General features: G+C 39.2%; 2 protein-coding genes across 3 annotated transcripts in view; one reads left to right on the top strand and one right to left on the bottom strand.

Annotated features, from left to right (window-relative positions):
* ubl3a (ubiquitin-like 3a) overlaps positions 1 to 2,286 on the top strand; it is a 33,923-nt gene extending 31,637 nt beyond the window's left edge. Inside the window, exon 5 of the mRNA XM_031280588.2 lies at positions 1,544 to 2,286. Within this exon, the coding sequence (XP_031136448.1) occupies positions 1,544 to 1,596 (53 nt within the window). The 3' untranslated portion in view covers positions 1,597 to 2,286. The remainder of the gene's footprint in view (positions 1 to 1,543) is intronic.
* Positions 2,287 to 6,280: 3,994 nt separating this feature from the next.
* On the bottom strand, positions 6,281 to 15,834 carry or104-1 (odorant receptor, family C, subfamily 104, member 1). Of its 2 annotated transcripts, none has more exons than XM_031280667.2 (4): positions 15,593 to 15,834; positions 7,960 to 8,137; positions 7,544 to 7,847; positions 6,281 to 7,384 (listed from the first exon to the last, which is right to left on the bottom strand). In XM_031280667.2, exons 1-4 carry the CDS (start codon positions 15,813 to 15,815, stop codon positions 7,091 to 7,093), a joined length of 999 nt encoding a protein of 332 aa, XP_031136527.1. In that variant the 5' UTR covers positions 15,816 to 15,834; the 3' UTR covers positions 6,281 to 7,090. The 2 variants fall into 2 exon arrangements, with proteins under 2 accessions (XP_031136527.1, XP_035864620.1); XM_036008727.1 differs by having other exon boundaries at positions 7,173 to 7,379.
* Between the last annotated feature and the right edge of the window lie 6,641 nt (positions 15,835 to 22,475).

Here is a 22,475-nt window from a genome sequence, read left to right on the forward strand (position 1 = left end):
AAATAGTCAGAGTTCAGATGAATATCTAAGTAGACCTGCAAAAATATGAATCACAATTTTTTAGCTTAGAATTGATATCACGATTCTCTGCCACGATTTTTTTCTGACAAAGTGTAATGTTTATTGGACACATGAACCATGACAAAACAAAACAAATTGGCAGTACCAAACATAGATTTTTTTATTTGGCACCTATAGCACATTGCGCATCACCACAAGCCTGTAAACATAGAGGCTTCAATGAATAAAGAAAATAAAATACATACTGGCCATTTAAGTACAGTAGGCTACCAAAAATAGTGACATATAACACATTGAACTAAATATGGCCCAGATACAGGCTCTATCTGAACCCCTTGAACATGTCTTTACATAATTAAAACATGTCAATCAACATGCTGCAGCTACAGCTTCAGTCTCTAGAGAAATGAAGTTTGTCAATTGCCAATTTAAATACAGCATCAAAAACAGAATGATTTCTTAGCACACTCTTTTAACTGCTTGCCTTTCATGTCTTCACCTGTCCTATCAAAATAAAGGCCGAAAATGCCCGATAATAATAAAAAAAAAAATTCAAAGTAATTTAAAAATTAAATTGTGAACAGGGGTGAATCGAGATTCTGATTTTATAACGATTAATCGTGAAGGCCTACACCTAAGGTCGCACAAACTCTAGTTATTGACTGTGCTCAATTTGCTATGCATTCTGGGTAAAATAAGCCCAAGGAAACGGTCCGACTGTTTGTTTTGTTGCTGATGTTGTTTTTGTAAAAGCCTGACTAGGGACAAGGACTGCAAATTAGCAGAGGCTAGACATCCTAAACACCTTTCATATCTGGATGTGATAATGTTATAGGTATTGTTCCTGATAAATAAACATTAAAAAGAAGAAAAAAAAGGTAAAATAAACAATTACCTTAGTTTACTTCAGAAGAAAATCTGTGCATTGTGGAAGAACAATTACACAGCAAAGTTTAGTTATAAGTACGGAAAAATCAAAAAAAAAAAATTCAAATGGTTACTGTGTTCTAGAAAAACACAAGACAATCAACATTGCTAGCACACCACAAATACAGCCATATTTTCCCTCTTTTGTCAGTAGCAAGGAAGTGACAATGTTAAACACACCTCTAAATTCTGAGATTACCTGGATGTTTAGTGGTAGAGTTTTTGTTATCTTTATATTTCTGAAACCGTCTTAGACAAGTCTAACAGAACAACTAAGTTGGCGTGTTGCTTCAGGTATCGGTGAGACATGAAATTCAATCCAGGAAGTCCAGTTTGAAGGCTCATCAGACACCAGAATGCTGTACCGATACGATACTCTGAGAGCTATTTTGTCTTTCAATCGCGAGCTAAACAGTAGAAATAAAGCATTCACGTTACAAAGTAATCTACCAGGAATGTGTACTTGAATGTATTTGATTGGCCAACATAGCCACTTGTTGGATGATGACCTTGTCTGAATGTGTAGAATCAGTTTTTGAAGATGATGATGATTTTGTGTGTGTGTGTGTGTGTGTGTGTGTGTGTGTGTTTTCAGGTCAGAGGAATAGAGAGAAGACCGGGGAGAGTAACTGCTGTGTCATTCTGTAAATACACACCACCGCCACCTGCCCTCCATCTTTCTCATCCATTCTCACCCTCAACATCCTGGACCGAATGAGCTTGTCCCCTGTCCTGGAACCTGTCCACAATGCATATGGACGAACTCATACTCTTCGCTTATTTTTAAAAATTTTTTTTTCCCTCTCTCACACACACACCTAGAAAGACAGCAGGCTCAACCTGATTTAAGGCACAGAGTTGGGAGCAGGAAATTGATTAATGATAGCGTTGATTTCTTTGTTTTACTTGATTTGTTGTCATAACTGAAAATTAGTGGAAGGAACTGGATTTGCATGTGGGTATTTTTTTTTTTTTTCTTAATGCGTACCTTTTTAAGCCTTCTGCCACACACACATACTGTACAATAGACACACACCTTATCTAGCTATCCTCAGCCAGTCTGTTAAAAGACAGTTTCTAACTGCCTCCCTATTCTAGCTAGTTGTCATATTAATGCAGTGCCCAAGTTTGTGTGTGTGGCCTTGTTTTCTAATACAGACCGCTGATCATTTTAACCACTAACGACTCACCTCCACACACACACACACACACACACACACACACACATACACACTACGACATCTTGTCCACACATCCAACCATATGTGCTTGTGGGATCTCCCTCGGTGCAGTAGACAAAGCTTAAACGTGCCTGATCATAGAACTGAAAGCAGGACACACAAAAAACACACACACACACACACACACACATACATATATATATATATATATATATATATATATATATATACCTACCTGTGTCCTTTTTACTGCCCTCCTCTGTATGTGCCCTTAAAGGTCACAAGAGAGAAATTATTATTTTATGTCTGCAGAGCGCTGTAGAGACCGAACTCGTCCTACTCTCAGTCGACACATTCTTAGCCAATCAAAGCCTAACAAACAAACAAATAGACAAACAACCAGTGTTGGTGGTTTTGTTTTGGTTATTTGTTTGTCCACGACATTTGTGACTGTGTTTTGACAGTCCACGCATATTACTGACCGACCAGTGTTGTGATTAATAAAACGTCATGTCAGTTTTCTTCCCTCCCTGGTGCACCATATGCTCATTGTGCTTTTTTTTTTTAACAGTGTTGTGCAGGATCTCTCTGACTGATTGCTGTCCAAGCAGAGAAATGAACTATTTGTCTTAATTTGCTTCCTACTCTCTCCTTAATTCTCTCTCTCTCTCTGCATTAATAAATCCATTTTGCACAACTGAAGCATGTGGTCCCTTATCAGATTTAAAAAAAAAAAAAATGTATAAAACGTATTATTGTTTTATTTTATATTTTTCCAATGGAAGTAATGCTCCAAACTAAGGTAACGTGTAGAATATATTTAATATGAATCTTATATAGAACATGATGACTCTAGATTCTGTTGATATACAGTATATTGGTGTTTAGTCTATGATTGTGTGTACGGTTAGCTTCTAGCCAGTTCACAGTCACTCGCTGACAATGTCTTGTGCTTAACAGCAGCAAAACCTCCCTCATCATCGACAGACTATTTTTATTCTCGCTCTTTTATTATTATTTTTTCATTTGTTTATAATTTCATGTAATCCTTTTTTCCCTTTGCTTTAAAGAATCGCTTTGTAACAGCACTAGGTCTTAAAAGAAATATTGTTTATATTGATCAGGGTTCAAATCTGTACAGAGATAAACGTTTTCAAACCAATTGTAAATAGCACTAATGCTCCCTCCCCCCTTCAAACTTCAAAATGGAATACATCTGTAAACTAAATAAAGGTTATTGAAGTGCACTGCCTTTTTGTCATGACTTAAATTGAAAAACTCTCGAGCATCACCTGATTTTGACAAGATTTTTAGTAGACAGCTAAATCAGATGCCATTGAATGGTAACACCTGGGTTTTCTCTACAAGTACGTCAAAATGTGTGCTGTGAAATAGGCCTATCATATTTTAACTTGTCTGGGACACGTCCTGTCATATAATAATATTAACAGTTGCATTGGTCTTGTTCATTTGCCAGAAATACTTCATAAAAGCCCCCTTAAAAGAGCCTCAGAGAACCTCAAAATATACAGTGACGGCGATGCAAATTTGTATATGTGCATGTGCTTGCAATCTCTCACAAACAGAGGAAGTAGCAGGCTTGTTTGCAACTCTCTGTATTAAGCCAGAGCATCATTTACATAAAGAGGAAGCCACAAACGAATGTGTATGTAGAATGGAGGTGGGATGGGGGAGTACATGATGTCATAGAGGGAGAGATCAGGCTTATGTTCTACAAGCTGACAGTAAAGACACGTTGAAGTATTCCTGCTGAAATAATTCTTGATATTCTTCTGGGACGCTGTCAGCAGATGAGGTCAGGAAATAAGCTGTTTGAAGTTAGAATTAAGGCTGCGTTTGATTTTATACACACGTAAAACCCCTTGTTACAGTTACAGTACAGACTTATTGACCAGTGATGCATTTGAAATCATTTGATTTCATTTGATTTGAAGTTATAAAGTACTTGGATATTTTTCTTAACTTAAAGCAGAACCACTATATAAAAATACTCAATCACAAGTGAAAGTACTGTAAACCGTTAAAACTATCAAAAGTAAAGTACTAACTATGCAAAATTATCCATTTTAGAGTGGTCAATTATATTTATTGTATTATTCATGCACTAACATGTATCATTCTAATGTACCTGGTTGTGGTGGGGCTTATTTTTTTGTCCTGTTAAGTGTGCTACCTGTATACCACAATTATTTTGGTTCTCCTTTTACATCTACAGGAACAAGGGAACTGATAGCTGCTGGGTAGCTATAACAATGCACCATATTTTATAAGATTAGTGGTAAAAATGTAACAAAGTTCATACCCAGTTACTGTACTTGTATATATTTTTAGAGGTGCATTTTAGAGTTTTTTTGTTAGTTTTTTTTTTTTTTAGTTTCCATTTTATGTTACTTTATACTGTACTTCTGCTCCAGTACATGTTAGGAAATATTCTACTTTTTTTATATCACTACATTTATCTGACAGCTGTAGATTCTAGTTACTTTTCAGACTAAGAATTTGCATACAAAACATTGCATGACCTTATGAAATGTAATGTACTGTCAAAGATTAGTGGCTCTCAACCTTTTTGGATGTGATCCCTTATTAGAAAGCAGTGACTGGTTGTCATGTTTCTCATTAGCAGTTCCACCAAAGACACATTTCCCCTTCAAGCTCCTCAGATAGCTTCATTTAAGTAGCTGTTCAAAGTCCAAAAAGGTTAAAATATCCAATATATTCCACAAAAGGAATTTGAGAAAAGTCCCAAAAAAATTTAAATTAATACAAAACATTGTTTCTTTTCTTCTTTCTTGCCCAAATAATCATCTCACAACCCCCAGATTTACTCCTATTGGGAACCACTTTTTAATCTTAATCTAGAAGTAGTTAAAACTAGCTCAGAAAAATTATGCTTATCCCTTAATGTATCAGTATTGTAACAATAACAATGTATTAACTTTCTGCAAAAAGAGCACTTTTACTTTTGATGCCATTACCGTACATTTTACTAATAATACTTCTGTACTTTTACTTGAGTAGAATTTTGAATGGACTTTTTAAGTTGTTGTATTAGTACTTTTACTTGAGTAAAGGATCCTTTAACAAAGTTGAAACTGTCAGTTAAGACTTGTTGACAGTCAATTTACAGGAAAGAATCAGACTTACCAATGTTTGTCTAAAGAGGAAGACATTGCTTACTTTCCGCTCACTCAACATTCAGTAAAGATGATAGACTGGTAAAGTCTTAATGCAAGAAAGAATAAAATAAAATTGCATACTTTTTCTGTGACAACCATGTGATGCTGTTAAGTCACTTGTCCAGTTTGCACAACAGCCAGTAGGCCAAAGTGCAGCAGGAAGAACAGAGTGGAACATACTGTATCTTGAGAGCACTTTTTCAGATGTGTTTTGCCTCACACACTTTCACTGAACAAACAAAATATGTTACATTACTGTGGGGACAGTTTCAGATTAAAGAAATCAAATATTAAAGTTTTGGTAGCATCGTATGAGGGGCGTTCTGATTTGCTTTAAAAAAAACAACTTTATTTTAATAAAAGATGATGACTGGACTTCTGTTGCCTGTGTAGTTTTTTCCTCTCCTCCCTGTTTTTATCCCCCCCCGCCCCTCTTCTCTCCTTGTAGTCATGCTGTGTCCACACAGTGACATGAATACAACTATTCTTCTGGTATATATATATATATACACACACACACACACACACACACACACACACTGCTGCTTGGCCTCTGAACAATACTCCAGTCTCTTTATACAGACAAATTATTGTTTCAAAGGTAGTGCGACAGTCTGCATGAACAAACATCTTTGCAGTGTCATTTAAATAGATGTGACATTTACAACAGTTTACAAAACCTCTTTACAAAGCCCATACTGTTTCATGCGTCTGACTACAACAACTGGCTGTAAAAGAATAGGACAGGCAGGGTGGGCATGTATGGGGAACCCCTTTCATAGAGCTACGCTCACACATTCATTATTCATCTTTGGATGGATTATATAGGCACAAATATAATTATGGGTTAACATCTACCAAACATAAGCCAAACAGCACAGAGGCAAAACTTTTCTTTGCTCAGTGTGTGACCCATGACAGGCCGCTGTAAGGTTTGAGGATGTCGCCATCTTCTGGCAAAATATTTGTATAGCAACATTTTAAAACCACCAGTGCTAGATGCACAGTAGAGGGTTGCTTTGGATAAAATCTTCCACCAAGTGGCGTGTGTTATTTTAGGTGGATGATTCTGACAAAGTACTTAGTTGTTTTTGTTGAGGGGAAAGTAAAGTTCTTTCTTTTTGTCCCTAAATAGCTGGAGATCTTTACCCTTTTGTTTCGCAATATTTGTATGTATATGTGCAATTTTTATAAATCTACTTTCTGTTGTTTTGGTTTTGACAGGCTGTATCTAATATGTCTGCAGCTTCTCTCTTTCTCTGTGTTCTGATTAATAAGGATTAAAATATTGTCTGTCTCTTACAGTATGTCCAACCACAGCAAGCATATTTTGCTACAAAATTATGACTCAGACAAAATGGTGCTTCCAACTATGTAAATGTCATCTGTGACTATTAGTCCAAAAATGCCCAAACTTTCACCCTCGCCACATCTTAACAGTTGAGTTTGCAATAATAGGACTTATAGAGGATCATGTTGTTTTTGTTGTGGCATATATTCACATTTTTAACACAAGGACTTGACACTAGTAAATGCAGAATGACTTTCTATTTTGGAATTAAAGCACTATTGGTACACATACAGATTAGGTGAGTAAAAGCAGGACAAAACAAAGGTACACAAATGTATGCCTTGGTTTTTCCACTGAAACAATTTCTTTTGTATAAGTATGTCTACTTAACCTATTTTCATACATATTATCATATTGAATCATAAATTATAATGCAAGCGTTTATAAACAACAAAATCATGGATCACTTGTCAGTGTGGTTTGGTGACAGCTGCAATTTGGCCATGCTTTGAAGAAATAATGCTCTTACATCTCCGGACCCAGTCTGTTAATATTCGCCTGATCGCCTTGGTTCTCAGACAGTAGATGAACGGGTTGATCAGTGGAGGGAAAAGACTGTAGAAGAGGGTGGTCACTATACTCTTGTCAGGGGTCATCTTCAGGTTAGGAAAGAAAGGTGTAGAGTAGACGAAGAAACGTGGTAGGTAGTAGATACAAATGATACAGCCCTGGGTGGCACAGGTAGAGAATGTCTTCATTCTGCCCTGAGAAGAACAGCAGATGAGGGTTAAAAAGAGAGAAGATAAAAAGACAGAAATAACTTTCAAATTTAAAATGAACATGTGAAAGTATCTGTTAGTCTGACAAATGTACTAGATGTAAAAATACACCATTATTTTAGAATAAAAAGAGATGAACCACACCTGTCCACTAGCCATGTGCAATACTGAGATGATGATGCAAATGTAGGAAAAGATGATGAAAGCTAAAGGAACATAAAGAATAAACATCGCTGAAGCATAGGCGGCGTTGAATTGTTGGCTGGGGTTCCCACACACTAGAGCTGTAAGAGACAAGGTGTCGCAGAAGACCTGTATGATTTTGTTGGGCCCACAAAACGGCATCATGGTAAAGTTGATGGTGCTGATGACAGTAAAGATGTGTGCCACCGCCCAGCAGAAGAGCGTGAGGCCTGTCATGGTTTGGTTTGTCATCCACATCGGGTATCTGAGGGGAGAGAGGGAGGTAGAAAGAGGAGGAAAGAAAAAAAGAGAATCATTTGTTTTTAGTCTTATTCCAGAGCTTAGAGGGGAAATTAATCAAATTGCTTGTTTTTCACCTAAAGGGAAAACAGATGGCCAGATATCGGTCCAGGGCCATTGTCAGTAAAATTAGTGAGTTCAAGGAGCCAAAATAGTGGAGCATGTGCTTTTGGAAGAGGCATGTATGAAAGCCAAGACTCCCATCATTCCACCAGTAGCGAGCGATTAGTTTGGGTAAAGCCACTGTGGTAAAGCCTGTAGGAAAAAAGACAGACAGTGGAAAAAAAAAAAAAAAAAGACAAGACAAAACAGGTCATGACAGCTGCTGTTCTATATGAATAACTATATGTAGAAGACTCATGCAATTTCAGGATCACATTCATTTCAAATCTATGATTTATTGTCACACTTAATGCATTAATTAAAAATAAAGGGCAGACATACATACTTTTGAGTATACACTCTTTTTGTGTATTGTCTCTACTATACTCAATGTCAACAACAATAATGTGTACCATGAATGTCTGTTTACCTGTAAACAACCATTCATGGTACAAAATAGCCATAGTTGTAAAAAACTACCTTAAAACTAGCTACTGAAATACTGGCCCGCTGTAGGGTGTCCGGTAAGAACTGGAATTAGATGTCTGACTTGAGATCCAGGAAGATTTATTTATCGTTTGAACATGAAGTTAAGTTGGATGTGGTTGTTCTGGGCTACACACATCACTCAACAAGTCCGAAAACTGAAAGAAAAGATAAAGAAAAAGTCCGTTTCACAGCCGTTGCGGTCTGTGCCCTTCTCCTGCCTGAGTGCGAGTGTGAGAGATCAAAGCGATGACTCTCGTCACTGATTGGTCGATCATCTCAGGAGAGAGAGCAAGTGTTACTATGGCCTTTTTACAATAGTAGTAATACTTTTTATGAAAGCAGTAGCAAATACACTAGGCCCTGAAAGCAGATGATGTCTGGCTGGCCACATAAACGATAAAATAGGGAGTTGAAACAGTTGAAACACTTTTTAATTAAACGTAATTTACAAAGCGATCGTATCGCACTGAAACAGCTGTTTCAATCGTCCCGACATAGATGTAATTGTTGCAATAGACATTATGCCATTATAGCTTGTTTTGCTTTCCATGTAAACAAGCATGCAATATGAAAGTCTGGGATTGTGGAGAACACTAAATGGTCTACTGAATAAGCATGTAATCGAACCTTTAAATGAAAGGCGGGGACGAGGCAGCCGGCAGCTGCCTTCAACCTCCTACCTAACAGTCGGCTCTATCGCCTAGTTTTTATTATACTAATAAAGTGTTTTTAAAAAAAACCAAAGATACATTTTTACGTGTAAGTAAGTATTAGCCTCACGCTAATTTATCAAGACTAGGCCTACCGGCTAAACTAACGCTAGCTTCATGGCAACCTCTACACCTGGCGAGTCCCCACTCCCCCTCAGGATTTCCTCGTTGTTCAATAATACAAACAAAGAAATTGCTGACCTCAAGGAAGATGTTCGTCGGCTTTCCGAGGACTTAAAAACCAAAGATGCTTTGTTAACCGCCTGCTTGGACGTGGCTCATAATCAGTCGCTCCGGATCTCATCTCTCTCGGCGGCCTTCCAGGATACCGCGCCATGGGACCCAGCTGCCTGCCCACGCCCATCGTCCTGCTCGACACCGGTTATCAAGCCACCCTGGACTGAGGTGGTTTGCGGCCGAAAGAGAGCCTCGGGTAGGGCTCCATCGCCTCCTGCCCTCAGCCTCTGCAACCGCTTCAATGCCTTGTCGGAGTCTGAGCTGGTGGCGGCCAATGCGGCTCGCCCCGCTTCAAAGCAGACTGACCAGCCGTCGTCACGGAAGACGATTGCTACCGCGCGGCGAAAGCTTAGGGATGCGGTAGTCAGACGGTCCGGTGGCCTACACTGCCTGGATCGGCCAAATGACAACGTTCCTCAAAAACAATCCCCACAACCGAACGGTAAGCAATCTTCCTCTTCTTTTCCCTGCCCATCTGAAACCGACACTGACTGTTTTGCTCCTGTCACCGGCTATCCACACCCCCCCACTCCTCGTCCGCTCTTCCCCCTAACCACAGTAATTATTGGGGACTCCATCACTAGAGACCTACGGTTTCATAATGCTGTCACACACTGTTTTCCCGGAGCCAAAGTTGCAGACATCCTGGCTAAAGTTATGGACCTGATACCCTCATTTCCGATCTCTATCAAACGCATCGTGGTCCATTGTGGACATAACGACATGTCCACTCGGATTCAGGAGTGTGAGCGCACAAGGCGAGACTTTACCACTCTCATTGAGGCTTTAAAAAGCACTGGGAAGTCGGTTTTTATTTCGGGCCCACTTCCATCTCTAGGTCGCGGATCATGCCTCTTTAGTAGACTACTCTCCCTTAACACCTGGCTCCAGCTCACATGCAGCATTCACAAGATAGGTTTTATTGACAACTTCAATCTGTTTTGGGAACGTGACTCCCTGTTCAGCAGGGATGGGATTCATCCCAATACACGCGGAAGCCAGATGCTACGTGGAAATTTGCATCACGCCCTGCATACTGTTTACATCCCGTAAACACTCCCACAAGCACACTGACCAGACACACTCTCCCAAAGTCAATAATCAGAGATACAGCGCTACACGCCCCTCTGTGCTCCCTTCAGAGCAATCACCCATTCATAATCCCATAACCACCGTGTCTGTCCCCCGACTGAGACCGTTTAAACAAAACACTAACAAAAGAGGTGCTATACTAAACAACCTAATTGGAATTAAAACAACCACTGCAACGATAGAACAGAATAGGAAAATCAAATGTGGACTATTAAATATTAGATCTCTGTCATCGAAAGCATTATTGGTAAACGAATTGATATCAGATAACCACATTGATTTATTCTGCCTCACCGAAACCTGGCTGGGCCATGACGAATATGTTAGTTTAAACGAAGCCACTTATCCCAGTCATAATAATACTCAAATTCCACGAGGCTCAGGCCGAGGAGGGGGAGTTGCAGCCATATTTGACTCAAGCCTGTTAATTAATCCTAAACCTAAACTAAATTATAACTCGTTTGAAAGCCTTGTTCTTAATCTTCAACACCCAACATGGAAAACAGTACAGCCAATTATATTCGTTGTTGTTTACCGAGCACCAGGTCCATATTCTGAGTTTTTATCATGTGTAGTCCTTCAATCAGACAAAGTACTTATTGTAGGTGATTTTAATATCCATGTGGACGTTGACAGCAATAGCCTTAGTACTGCTTTCAATTCACTGCTAGATTCAATTGGTTTCAGTCAGAGGGTGCATAAGGCCATGCACTGTTTTAACCACACCCTCGACCTTGTGCTAGAATATGGCATCAAAATTGACGATTTAATAGTATTTCCGCAGAATCCTTTATTATCAGACCATTTTTTAATAACTTTCGAATTCCTACTACCAGACTATACGAAATGAAATAAAAGTTTCTACACTAGATGCTTATCTGACAGTGCTATAGCTAAATCTAAGGAAGATATTCCAACAGCACTTAACTCAATGTCATGCCTTAATATAACAGAGGACCGTTATGTTAACTTTAGTCCCTCCCAACTTGATAACTTTGTAGACGCTGCTACGGCCTGCCTACGGACTACTTTAGACTTGGTTGCTCCTATCAAAAAGAAGATGATGAAGGAAAGGAAACTAGCACCTTGGTATAACTCCCAAACTCGCAAATTAAAACAAATCTCACGAAAACTTGAAAGTAAATGGCGTTCCACCAAACTGGAAGAATCTCGTGTGGATTGACAAGATAGTCTAAAAAATTATAGGCGGGCCCTCAGAAATGCCAGATCAGACTACTACTCAATACTAATAGAAGAAAATAAGAACAACCCAAGGTTTCTTTTCAGCACTGTAGCCAGGCTGACAAAGAGTCACAGCTCTGTTGAGCCATCTATTCCTATAGCTCTGAGCAGTGATGACTTCATGACCTTTTTTCATGATAAAATTATAACAATTAGAGAAAAAATTCATCACCTTCTGCCCACAGCTTCTAACGACTCACCATTGGGCGCAGGAGGGCTAGAGAGAGCGATAAGACCTGATACTTATTTAGACGGCTTTTATCCTTTAGACCTCCAACAATTAATGTTAAAGGTCTCTTCAGCTAAGCCAACTACCTGTCTCTTAGACCCCATTCCAACGAGGCTACTTAAAGAAGCACTACCCGTGGTCAATACCACATTACTAGATACGATCAATATGTCCTTATTAACGGGTCACGTACCGCAGTCTTTTAAAGTAGTTGTGATAAAACCTATTCTGAAAAAACCCACCCTCGATCCTGAGGTCTTAGCAAACTATAGACCTATATCTAACCTCCCGTTTCTCTCCAAAATCCTTGAGAAGGTAGTCGCTAATCAATTGTGTGACTTTCTGCATAGAAATAGTCTATTTGAAGACTTTCAGTCAGGATTTAGAAAGCATCATAGCACAGAGACGGCACTGGTGAAAATTACTAACGACCTTCTAACTGCTGCTGACAAAGGACTTGTCTCCGTACTTGTCTTATTAGATCTTAGTGCTGCATTCGACACTATTGACCATACCATCCTCTTACAGAGACTGGAACATTTAGTTGGCATTAAAGGAATCGCACTAAGCTGGTTTAAGTCCTATTTTTCTGAGCGATCCCAATTTGTTAATATTAACGATAAACCATCCAAATACGCTAAAGTTAGCCATGGCGTTCCTCAAGGCTCAGTGCTTGGACCAATTCTATTCTCTTTATATATGCTTCCTCTAGGCAATATTATTAGGAAACACTCAATTAACTTTCACTGTTACGCAGACGACACCCAATTATATCTGTCAATTAAGCCAGATGAAAGCGGTCAGTTAGCTAAACTTCAAGCGTGCATTAAAGATATAAAATCCTGGATGACCCACAATTTTCTGATGTTAAACTCAAACAAAACGGAAGTTATTGTGCTGGGAGCCAAGCACCACTGAACTTCATTATCTAAAGATATAGCTACCCTAGATGGTATTGCCCTGGCCTCCAGCACTACTGTCAGAAATCTAGGAATCATTTTTGACCAGGGTCTATCCTTTAACGCCCACTTAAAACAAACCTCAAGAACAGCCTTTTTCCACCTTCGTAACATTGCCAAAATCAGGAACATCCTCTCGCAAAACGATGCTGAAAAACTAGTCCATGCATTCGTTACTTCCCGGCTGGACTACTGTAATTCCTTATTATCAGGCTGCTCAAATAATTCCCTCAAGACCCTCCAGCTGATCCAGAATGCTGCAGCACGTGTTCTGACAAGAACTAACAAAAGAGATCACATTTCTCCTGTATTAGCTTCTCTGCATTGGCTTCCTGTAAAATCCAGGATTGAATTTAAAATCCTTCTCCTGACCTACAAAGCACTAAATGGTCAAGCACCATCATACATACCTTATTGTCCCACTAGAGCACTGCGCTCCCAGAACTCAGAGCTACTTGTGGTTCCTAGAGTCTCTAAAAGTAGAATGGGAGCCAGAGCCTTCAGCTACCAGGCTCCTCTCCTGTGGAACCAGCTCCCAACTTGGGTTCGGGGGGCTGACACCGTCGCCACATTTAAGAATAAACTGAAAACCATCATCTTTGATAAAGCTTATAGTTAGGGAGTGAGCAGTTGCAGCATAGTAGAGTAGAGTAGAGGGAGGCAGGAAGTACAAGCCCGTTCCGGCAGGGGAGAGTACGAGCCCGGTCCAGGGCCCCTCTCTTTAGCCTGCCTCTCTTAGTTATGCTATTATAACTCTAGACTGCTGTGGGAAGCTCCTTCCAAGGACACAATGAGCCGCTCCCTCTTCTCTCTTTTCACTTGTCTCCTTTTGTGTGCATCTTAGTCCCAGAAATGCCTGTTACTAACCTAGCTCTGGGGAGTTTTCTCCCCGGAGTCCCTATGCTTCTTCTTCACCCAGAACATCGCCTTGGAATTGGGTGGCACCTACACCGGGGTCCTGGGTGCAGCTGACGCTATGGACTTACTACACCCTGCTACGCTCTGCGATTCCCCGCAGTGTCCGATTGCGTCCTGCCGCGTCCAACCGCGTCCACCCAGGCTGCTGTGCCACACTACACCCCGTAACGCCCTGCTGTACCCTACTATGACATGAACTACTACAACTACCATTGTGATCACTGTTTCACTATATTTATTATGACTATTATTGCCACCATTCACCACTCCCCCAACTGGTGCCGTCAGACACCACCTACCAAGAGTCTGGGTCTGTCCGAGGTTTCTTCCTAACAAAAAAGGGAGTTTTTCCTTGCCACTGTCGCAATAGCTACTGCTAATGCTTGCTCTTGAGGCAACCACTGTAATAGTTGGGGCTTCGTAAACTACAGAGTTTGGTCTAGACCTACTCTATCTGTAAAGTGTCTCGAGATAACTCTTGTTATGATTTGATACTATAAATAAAATTGAATTGAATTGAAAAACACTCAATAATCGAAAAAATGTAACCGCTAATGAAGTTTACTTTCGACCATCAAAACTTGTTTATCGTCTGTAACTCCGTGTTAAAATTAAATGACAGGAATATATTTGGCTGATAGAGGGAGGTTAACATGCTCTATGTTTTGACCTAAGGAAGTCTGTCATCATTGCACTCAGAGAAAACTGGAATGTTTAATTCGTCCTGCGTTTCAATCGTCCCGGCTCTCCCTACCAGAGGTGTATAAAGTACTAGAGACCCATACTTGAGTAAAAGTACAAGTGCTCTATCAAAAAAGTGACTTGAGTAGAAGTAGAAGTGCTCTTTAAGCACAACACTTAATAGAAGTACTAAGGTATTCAACATTTTTTGTACTTAAGTATTGCAAGTAGTTTATTTTAAAATGTACTACTCAAGTACTGAAAGTAAAAGTACAAGTATTGTGTTATTTAGTTATTGAAAGCAGTCAAAAGTTTGAATACCATATTGTTTATATTATGTCAAATGTTAAGCCTAAGGCTGTAGCCAAAGGAATTAACAAATATTAAATATATTATATTAAAAATAACAAATATTAACAAATACTGAAATAAAATGTACAATTATCACTGTGCAAGTAAAATGATCCTCTCCAGCACAGTGACGATTTAAGCCCCCAAAAAACGTATCACACACTAGCTAGTAACGTGTGATGAACAGGAAAGTTAGCAAGCTAGCAAAGTACAGATATAACAACTTCACATCACAGGGTCAAACGGTTAACATTCAGGACTCACTGCAGACTCAAACAACTCAGGAACAGCTTCATCTGCTGCAACAATAGCTCAATAGAAAGAGTACAAACTTACATCGTCTCTGACTTCTGAACGGGCAACCGTAATGAAAAGAAACACGACGCGATCTCGGGGATTTCTTACGTGAATTAGTAATTAGCGTACGTAACTAACGTACACACACTGTAACCTACACAGTCTCCGTAGCGTGAGGAATTCACAACAGTAACGAGTAACGATGCAGCCCTATGGATGCAGCACATAAAAAAATCTATCGGGAGTAAAAGTATTTCATTAATCGAAAATATGTACTCAAGTAAAAGTGGAAGTAGGAGAACAAAATAATACTCCAATAGAGTACAGATACAGCCTTTTAGTAGTTAAGTAGAGTAGCGAAGTAGTTATACTTCGTTACTATACAGCTCTGCTCCCTACTTACCAATGTCTGAGAGGGCCAGGCTGACCATGATGATGTACATGGGCTTCTGGAGACTGTGCTCCAAAGAAAACAACACCACCAGCAGAAGGTTGCCCACCACTGTGGTCACATAAAGGAAGAAGAAAAACCACGCCACTAGGTCAAAATACTGCGGTTGGAGACTTGGGAAGCCCACTATAACAAACTCTGACACTCGCGTGTAGTTCTCATCCACTTGAAACATACTGAAGGCAGAGTTATTAGGCAGATAATACAACTGGTACAGTACAGCACACAATTGAGAGCAGTTGTGATTGCTATGTGTTATAAAATGAGTAGTGGACATGCATATCAGTCATTACCTCCCTGACAGCCTTGACAGTGTGACTTAAGCAGCAGCCGCTCAGTTTTATAAATGTTGCGCTGTGCTGTTGTCATTACCACTCCCATGGCACCATAAACTGTAACCATCATGATATGGTAGACACAACATGAAAATGCAGGGTAGGCTCTACTTTATCTACTTTATATTTAGCATCTACAAAAAGTAAACACAGGAACATCTGTGGAAAAGTTATGAGATATTGCTTTAAGTACAATGGGCAGGGTGAGGAAATGTTTCTACATTTCATTTGGATAAAAACAAACAAAAATCCAACTACAAACAAATACACAGAGCAGGATTTACATAGTGAGTGCAGCACAAAATACACAGTATATATATGCATACAGACAGTGGGCTATAGTGTGGACAAAATATACTGTGACAGTAATAAACTGAAGGTAGGCCTACACTGCAAATGTGGGCACACACTAGTACTGTTAAAAAAAGTATATTATATTGTTAAATATGTCAGTCTAAGTTCAAGTTCAGTGTGCCTGTGTCTTCCCATATAGTAAAAACATAAGAATATATACATACAGTGTCATGGAATAATAGCATATGCTACAAAAGATTCCGACAACAAAATGTCAGATGGTAACGTTTTTTGGTCAGGGAACCTTTTCGACCGTTGGACAGGATAACATAAAAGTAAGTACGGGACTGAATCAATCAATCAATCACTCAATTAAAAATACTTTGATTGCTGGGGAATTTGATTCGTTACATTTGCTTTATTCTAGAGTATAGGAATATATAGAGAAATTATCATAACAAATAGAAATAAAATAGAAATATTTAAACAGAATAAGAAATAGGCTAAACAAATATAGAAGACATGTATGCACATTATACTAAAATGTATAGATGTGTGTAAAAATAGAGGTATGAAATATGTAAAAAATATGAATAGGCTTCTATAGCTATACAACTGACAGTGTAAACTTGAATTATTAATTATCCAAGTGTCTTTCACTGAGGGTGGATGAAAAACAGAGTTAAGGAGTGCCGGCTTGCTGACATTAACATTACTAGCAGCATAAAGAACATACTCGGAGACACAAAAAAGGTCTCCAAAAATGCTTCAATGATTAGAACTGACAATGTTGTCAAATGTAGCTAACGTTACTAGGCTAACTTAATGCTCTCATACTGCTAGCCTAGCCTAGCGTTACGTTTTGCCTTAAAGCATCCAGAACTGATGGGGCTAACTTTAAAGTATTCCCTGTGCAGTTATTTAACTGTAAGCTCTTTGTAAATCACCAATTAGCTGATAACCAGGTGGTTTCTGACTGAACTAGCTAAGATACTTTTTTGTGATTTAGGTAGTTAACCAACTTTATGCAGATAAAAAAACAAAAACTTAATTTTGAGGCTGAAGTTGTGCTGCATTCAGTGGTGTCGGAATAATCGGAAGAAAGAGTTCCTGACTGGGAAAATCCACGCGAATCAAACCGGTCGGAACAACAACTGCGCGGTATATTACGCAGAAACATGGCGGGCGAAATGGCAAGAAACTTTTTTTTAATCAGTTCACGTATTGCATATACATCTTTTTGCTCATATGTAATTTGTAATATGGTATAAGGTTGTAAGAGTTAGTTGCTGTCCAGAGTGATCTAAATTAGTTAGAAAACCTATTTACGTTATTAGCATTAACCCTGATAACAAGTCAGGTAAGTTAAAGCAATATTTTAGTGGTTTGAGGGAATGTAACGTCAACGTTACTGGTGCAGCAACAAGGGAAAAAGCACTTATAACGTTTTAAACTGGAAATAAAGTCTCCGTAGAAAACAGATATAAACGTGCTGTTTTAAAAGCTCTGAGCAATAAAATACATCACATCTTGTAGCGTCCATGTTGTTTCCACATGTCGACTTAGAGCTCACGAACAACCGAAAGAACGATCAGTCCATTAAACAATTAGCTAGTCAATCAATAGAAAAATTATCGGCAACTATTTTGATAATCAACAAATCATTTAAATATTTTTTCAAACAAATATGTCCAACTTAAACTTGTTTTAGCTACTCTGTTGTGAAGATGTCAAATATGGCATTTGGCTTGATATTTGACAATAGCATACTGTGATAAATGCACAGGTGGTGGTATGTTCCACTCAAGTGCAAAGTGCACAATAGGAACAGAACAGAGTCATCATTTATGTTAATATTAAACCTGTGCTTTTCATGTAATGACAAGTCAAAATGTCAAAATGTAATGGGAAAGGCCATTACCACATCACATGCATACAGCCAGTCATGACTTAATAAGCTGGCATTATACTGTGACTATCTGTAAGCTATTTCCTGATATATTTCTTTCCCCTTGTGGTCAAGATTTTATTCACCGTTTAATAAATTAAGGCATTTTTGAACAGCAGGGTTCTGACACAGTGAACTGTTAAATTGTTTAAGCCTATTTGAGTCAGACCAACACACTGAAGAAAATAAAAAAGGCCAAGCTGTGTCATCAAACATTCAGTCAAGGTGAGTTGTGATTTCCAACTTTTCAGTGTCACCTGGAGTTCTCCATGAATGACCACTAGAAATACTAAAAACTGCTACTTTTGATTATTCACTTAAACTGGCTGACTGATGTATCACATTGTCTTTGGTTGAACTAGAATGCATTAATTTTGTCCTCCATTTCTTACAGTGGGCTCGGGTTGGGGAGTCTGTAGGACCAGAATGGAGACGTGGATCGATCACTGTGACCAAAGACCTCCTGAAGCACATATTGGCAGTGAGTACAAAATCAAGATATACTTAAGTAATTGCAAACCTATTCTTGAAGTCTGTGACAACTTTAAGGGGATTTTGCAAAATCTGCTTCATTTAAATTTCAGGTTTGTTTGTAGTGTCAGCAATAGCTCATGTTCACTGTTAACAAAAGCTAAGGTTTGGTTGCCTAAATTAAAAATGAAATCACTAAATGAATTTAAAACATTTGCTCCATATTCAACAGTATCAAGAATACCCAAAGGCCGTTACGTAATGATGTCTTGTGGATTTCCGACATCTAACTGGCAGATCATTTGTCATTTGACGTTAATTTTTTTTTGGGGGGGGGGTTGCCTGAAGGATCAACAATCCAATGAATTTCTGGCGTGCCAGTTGTTTGTGTAATACGACTTGCTGTGAACATGGATATAGATGTATATGGCACAAGCCTACCAACATTTGATAAATACCAACTTTGTTTTTAGAGTTGCGTTTTCTTCTAGAAGTTTATTGATGTCCTTTGCCAAACAGTGTTAAGGGGCCCTGTTTCAGGGCTTTCATGTAAATGCTAACCACTGAGACACAATGTCTCCTGTCGTAGAATTTTGGAGAGCCAAAATTCAGAGACTTGAAGAAGTTTCAGGAGTCTTGATGACTTACATAGAAGCATTTAATGACTCTCGATCAAGGAGAATTGGGATTAAGTAGTACAATTTAACCACAGTGTAGGTAGTATCATGTAGTGTCATGCTGTAGGTGTTAAATTAAGCTGTTTACCAAATACGGCTTTCTCTGACCTTTAATGCAAACAAAGATATTACTGTTGCCGTAAAGACATATGCTTACCTAAATCATGAACCCAAACACCTCAGCACTGAAACCAATGTCAGCCTGACTATACTGGCCTATATCCTTAGGTGTGGCGTTTATTCAACTGTGTCTTCCCTGTGTTATCTAATACCGGGGACCTTGGTAAACAGAATCACAGGCTCAAGCCTTTTTGTTATCATGCAGCTGCTGAACATCCCTCATCTCTGCAGACAGAGAGTTGTCCTACTGCCTGGCTTATGTAAAACAGGTTAGAATGAAGGGTTGCCAAATTGGTCATGATGGGCCTGGAACTGTAGGTGACCTGAATGTGACCTAGGGTACCACTGTCTCAATTTAGCAGCATGAGTTTATAAGCTGGAAACTCCACCACCTCACCCATTTTATTACCATACAGAAGCTACACTAAGTTCTCCCTTGCAAAAAAGGACACAAGCTGCTATATTATGGCACAGTAAAAAATGTCCACTAAATTTCCAAATTGAATTTCCACTATAGACTGAATCAAGATAATGAAGAAAATACAGCTCTATCAAAGGCCAGAAATGTCAGAACGCATAGTGTAAGGAAAACCCTGTGGAAACTCCTGTACGTCTTACATAAGGCTTACAAAAACAAAAGTACTTTAACAACAATAAGCTGCATCATTTGTGTGATAAATATTTGTGTCTCTCTGTGTTGGAGGCTAAACCCTCTCAGGATCAATTAATCAGTTTGGTCATAACATGTTTAAGCAAGACTGTTGTCCTCTGGGAAACAGCCGGGTTTGTGGAGAAAAACAGATCAGGTCTCTCCTGAGGGCAAATGTGAAGGTACAGTAGCATTGTGATGGGATTCCCCTGGGCCACCCTGCTAGAGGGCTGACAGACCTGTTTGTAATAGAGGAAAGTCAAGCTTACTCTATAATTCATGATGATTGTTTTAGGATCTCTTTACTTTTGAAAGTATTCAAGCAACATAGGAAATGTAATGTGCTAGCAACACCTATTACCAATACTACTTCCACAGCACTGTTACTTTTACTGTTACAACTACTACTACCACTACTGTGCTATTACTGCTACTATTGCTAATACGATTATGACAACTGACAACGCTCTACTTTGTTATGCTAATCTATATAGACCGAATAACAGTGACATCTCGCTAACACAAAAATCACTTTAGGGTAGACAAATGATAGTTGATTTGTAAGAATTTACACAATAAAGTTGTGAAAAAATAAATATAAATACTGGGAACCAAGCGATCGACCCGTTCCGAACAGGCACACGCTCCAAACGGGCACTGCACTAGTTTCACCAAAATGAATGAAATTTCATCAAATGAAATTGTATGAGGTACAATTTCAGTGAAATGTTATCCCATCAGCATGATTCATCATAAAGCAGAATGTGGCCGCCAGATCGGCACAAAGAAAAAGAGTCACCTGCTTGAATGGCGCCGGTGTTGCACCGAAATCTGTGACCCGTCGTGATCTGTGTCCCTCCTGTTAAAAGCGTAGCGCCCCCTTCCGTGGTTAAGGTTAGGGACAGGGGTTTGGTTCAGGTTGAGGTAGGGGGACACCGATCTCGATGGGTCACAGATTTCGGTGTAACACCGGCACTCCAGGATCCAGCTAAGTCTCAGCGAAAGGACACCACTTCTACCGATATCCCGCTGGAAACCGACGCCTGCACACTGGCTAGCAGGATGGCCAGCAGAGAAGTCGCAGTCAGTGTTCAATTCCTCCATGCTTGCCTTGGTGCCTCCTCTGATGTAGAGCAGGGGAAATGGTCTTGCTTGTCCACGTAGTTGGGATCGGAGTCATAGGTCGTAGCTGATAGCCATCTTCACCTTTTCCTTTGTTTACTCCGATGTTTACATTTGAAAACCTGAAGCGGCCAGGCTAGAAGAGTCAGCAGGACTGGTGAGTTGATTTCCCTATCCTGGTGAGCAACTCGTAAATGACTCATGATATAGCTGCAGAGATGGTCTTGCTAGCTTGAGCTCTTCTTCTCCACCTTTTCTTTGGTGTTTACTCTGATGTTTACATTTGGAGAAAAAAATGGCAAGCTGGCCAGCTAGCCCAGGCTAGCAGAGTCGGCAGGAGACTGGCAAGTTGATTTCCCTATTCTGGTGAGGGACTCATACCCACGTCATCACCATCCAATGTCAACCACATAAAGCACAACTAATATTTGTAAAATAGGCAGTTCAGCATAATTTTTTTGGAGCTGATGGAGAGGCGGGGTCCGCGCCTTCTAGAACAGATAATTGGTTGAGTGACAGAAAATTACTAATCAATTGTCTTGTGTAATTTCTAAAATAAAAATGCCAAGCATTTGTAGGTTTCAGCTTGAGGTGTGTGCATTTTCTTTCTTTTCTTATTTACTTATGAGAATAATTACTTGTTTTCTGACATCTTGTAGAAGAAACAGTCAATTGATTTGTTGAACATATTAACTGAAAGATAAATTGATAAAGAATAAAAGCATTAGTTGCAGCCCTACTGTATATATTGGTGGTTGATTCCCCCAAGAGGCTAATTTGTGAGCTTTTCTTTTGCAGAATGTAAAATAGTGTAATGAACCGTTCCCTGCAGGCAGTGGATGGATCTCGCCATTTTGCCCTCTGTTATTTATTTTCAGAGGAGATCTGTCTCTGTGGGAGATTCTAAAACACCTGTAATATACCCAGGGAGCTAATGTCATTAATTTGGCGACCGTCTTATTATATCTTAATAGTAAATCCCTGTGGATAATACTCCATGTAATCGTTTGAGTTTATATATCTCGTTACCCTGGAGCTTCAATAGTCTCTTGAGTAGGTTCTGATATTGTTTTAGTTAATTAAATAATAATAAGAATTATGAATGTGTGTGTCACAGGAATTTAGAATGCACTTTCTCAAAGGCAGGAGTTAGGATTTAGTCTATCTCCCTCTTGCTTTTACCTGACTTGAGTGCAGTTGTATTGCATATAAAGATATT

Source organism: Sander lucioperca, chromosome 13 (assembly GCF_008315115.2).
Source record: "Sander lucioperca isolate FBNREF2018 chromosome 13, SLUC_FBN_1.2, whole genome shotgun sequence".
Taxonomy (NCBI): domain Eukaryota; kingdom Metazoa; phylum Chordata; class Actinopteri; order Perciformes; family Percidae; genus Sander; species Sander lucioperca.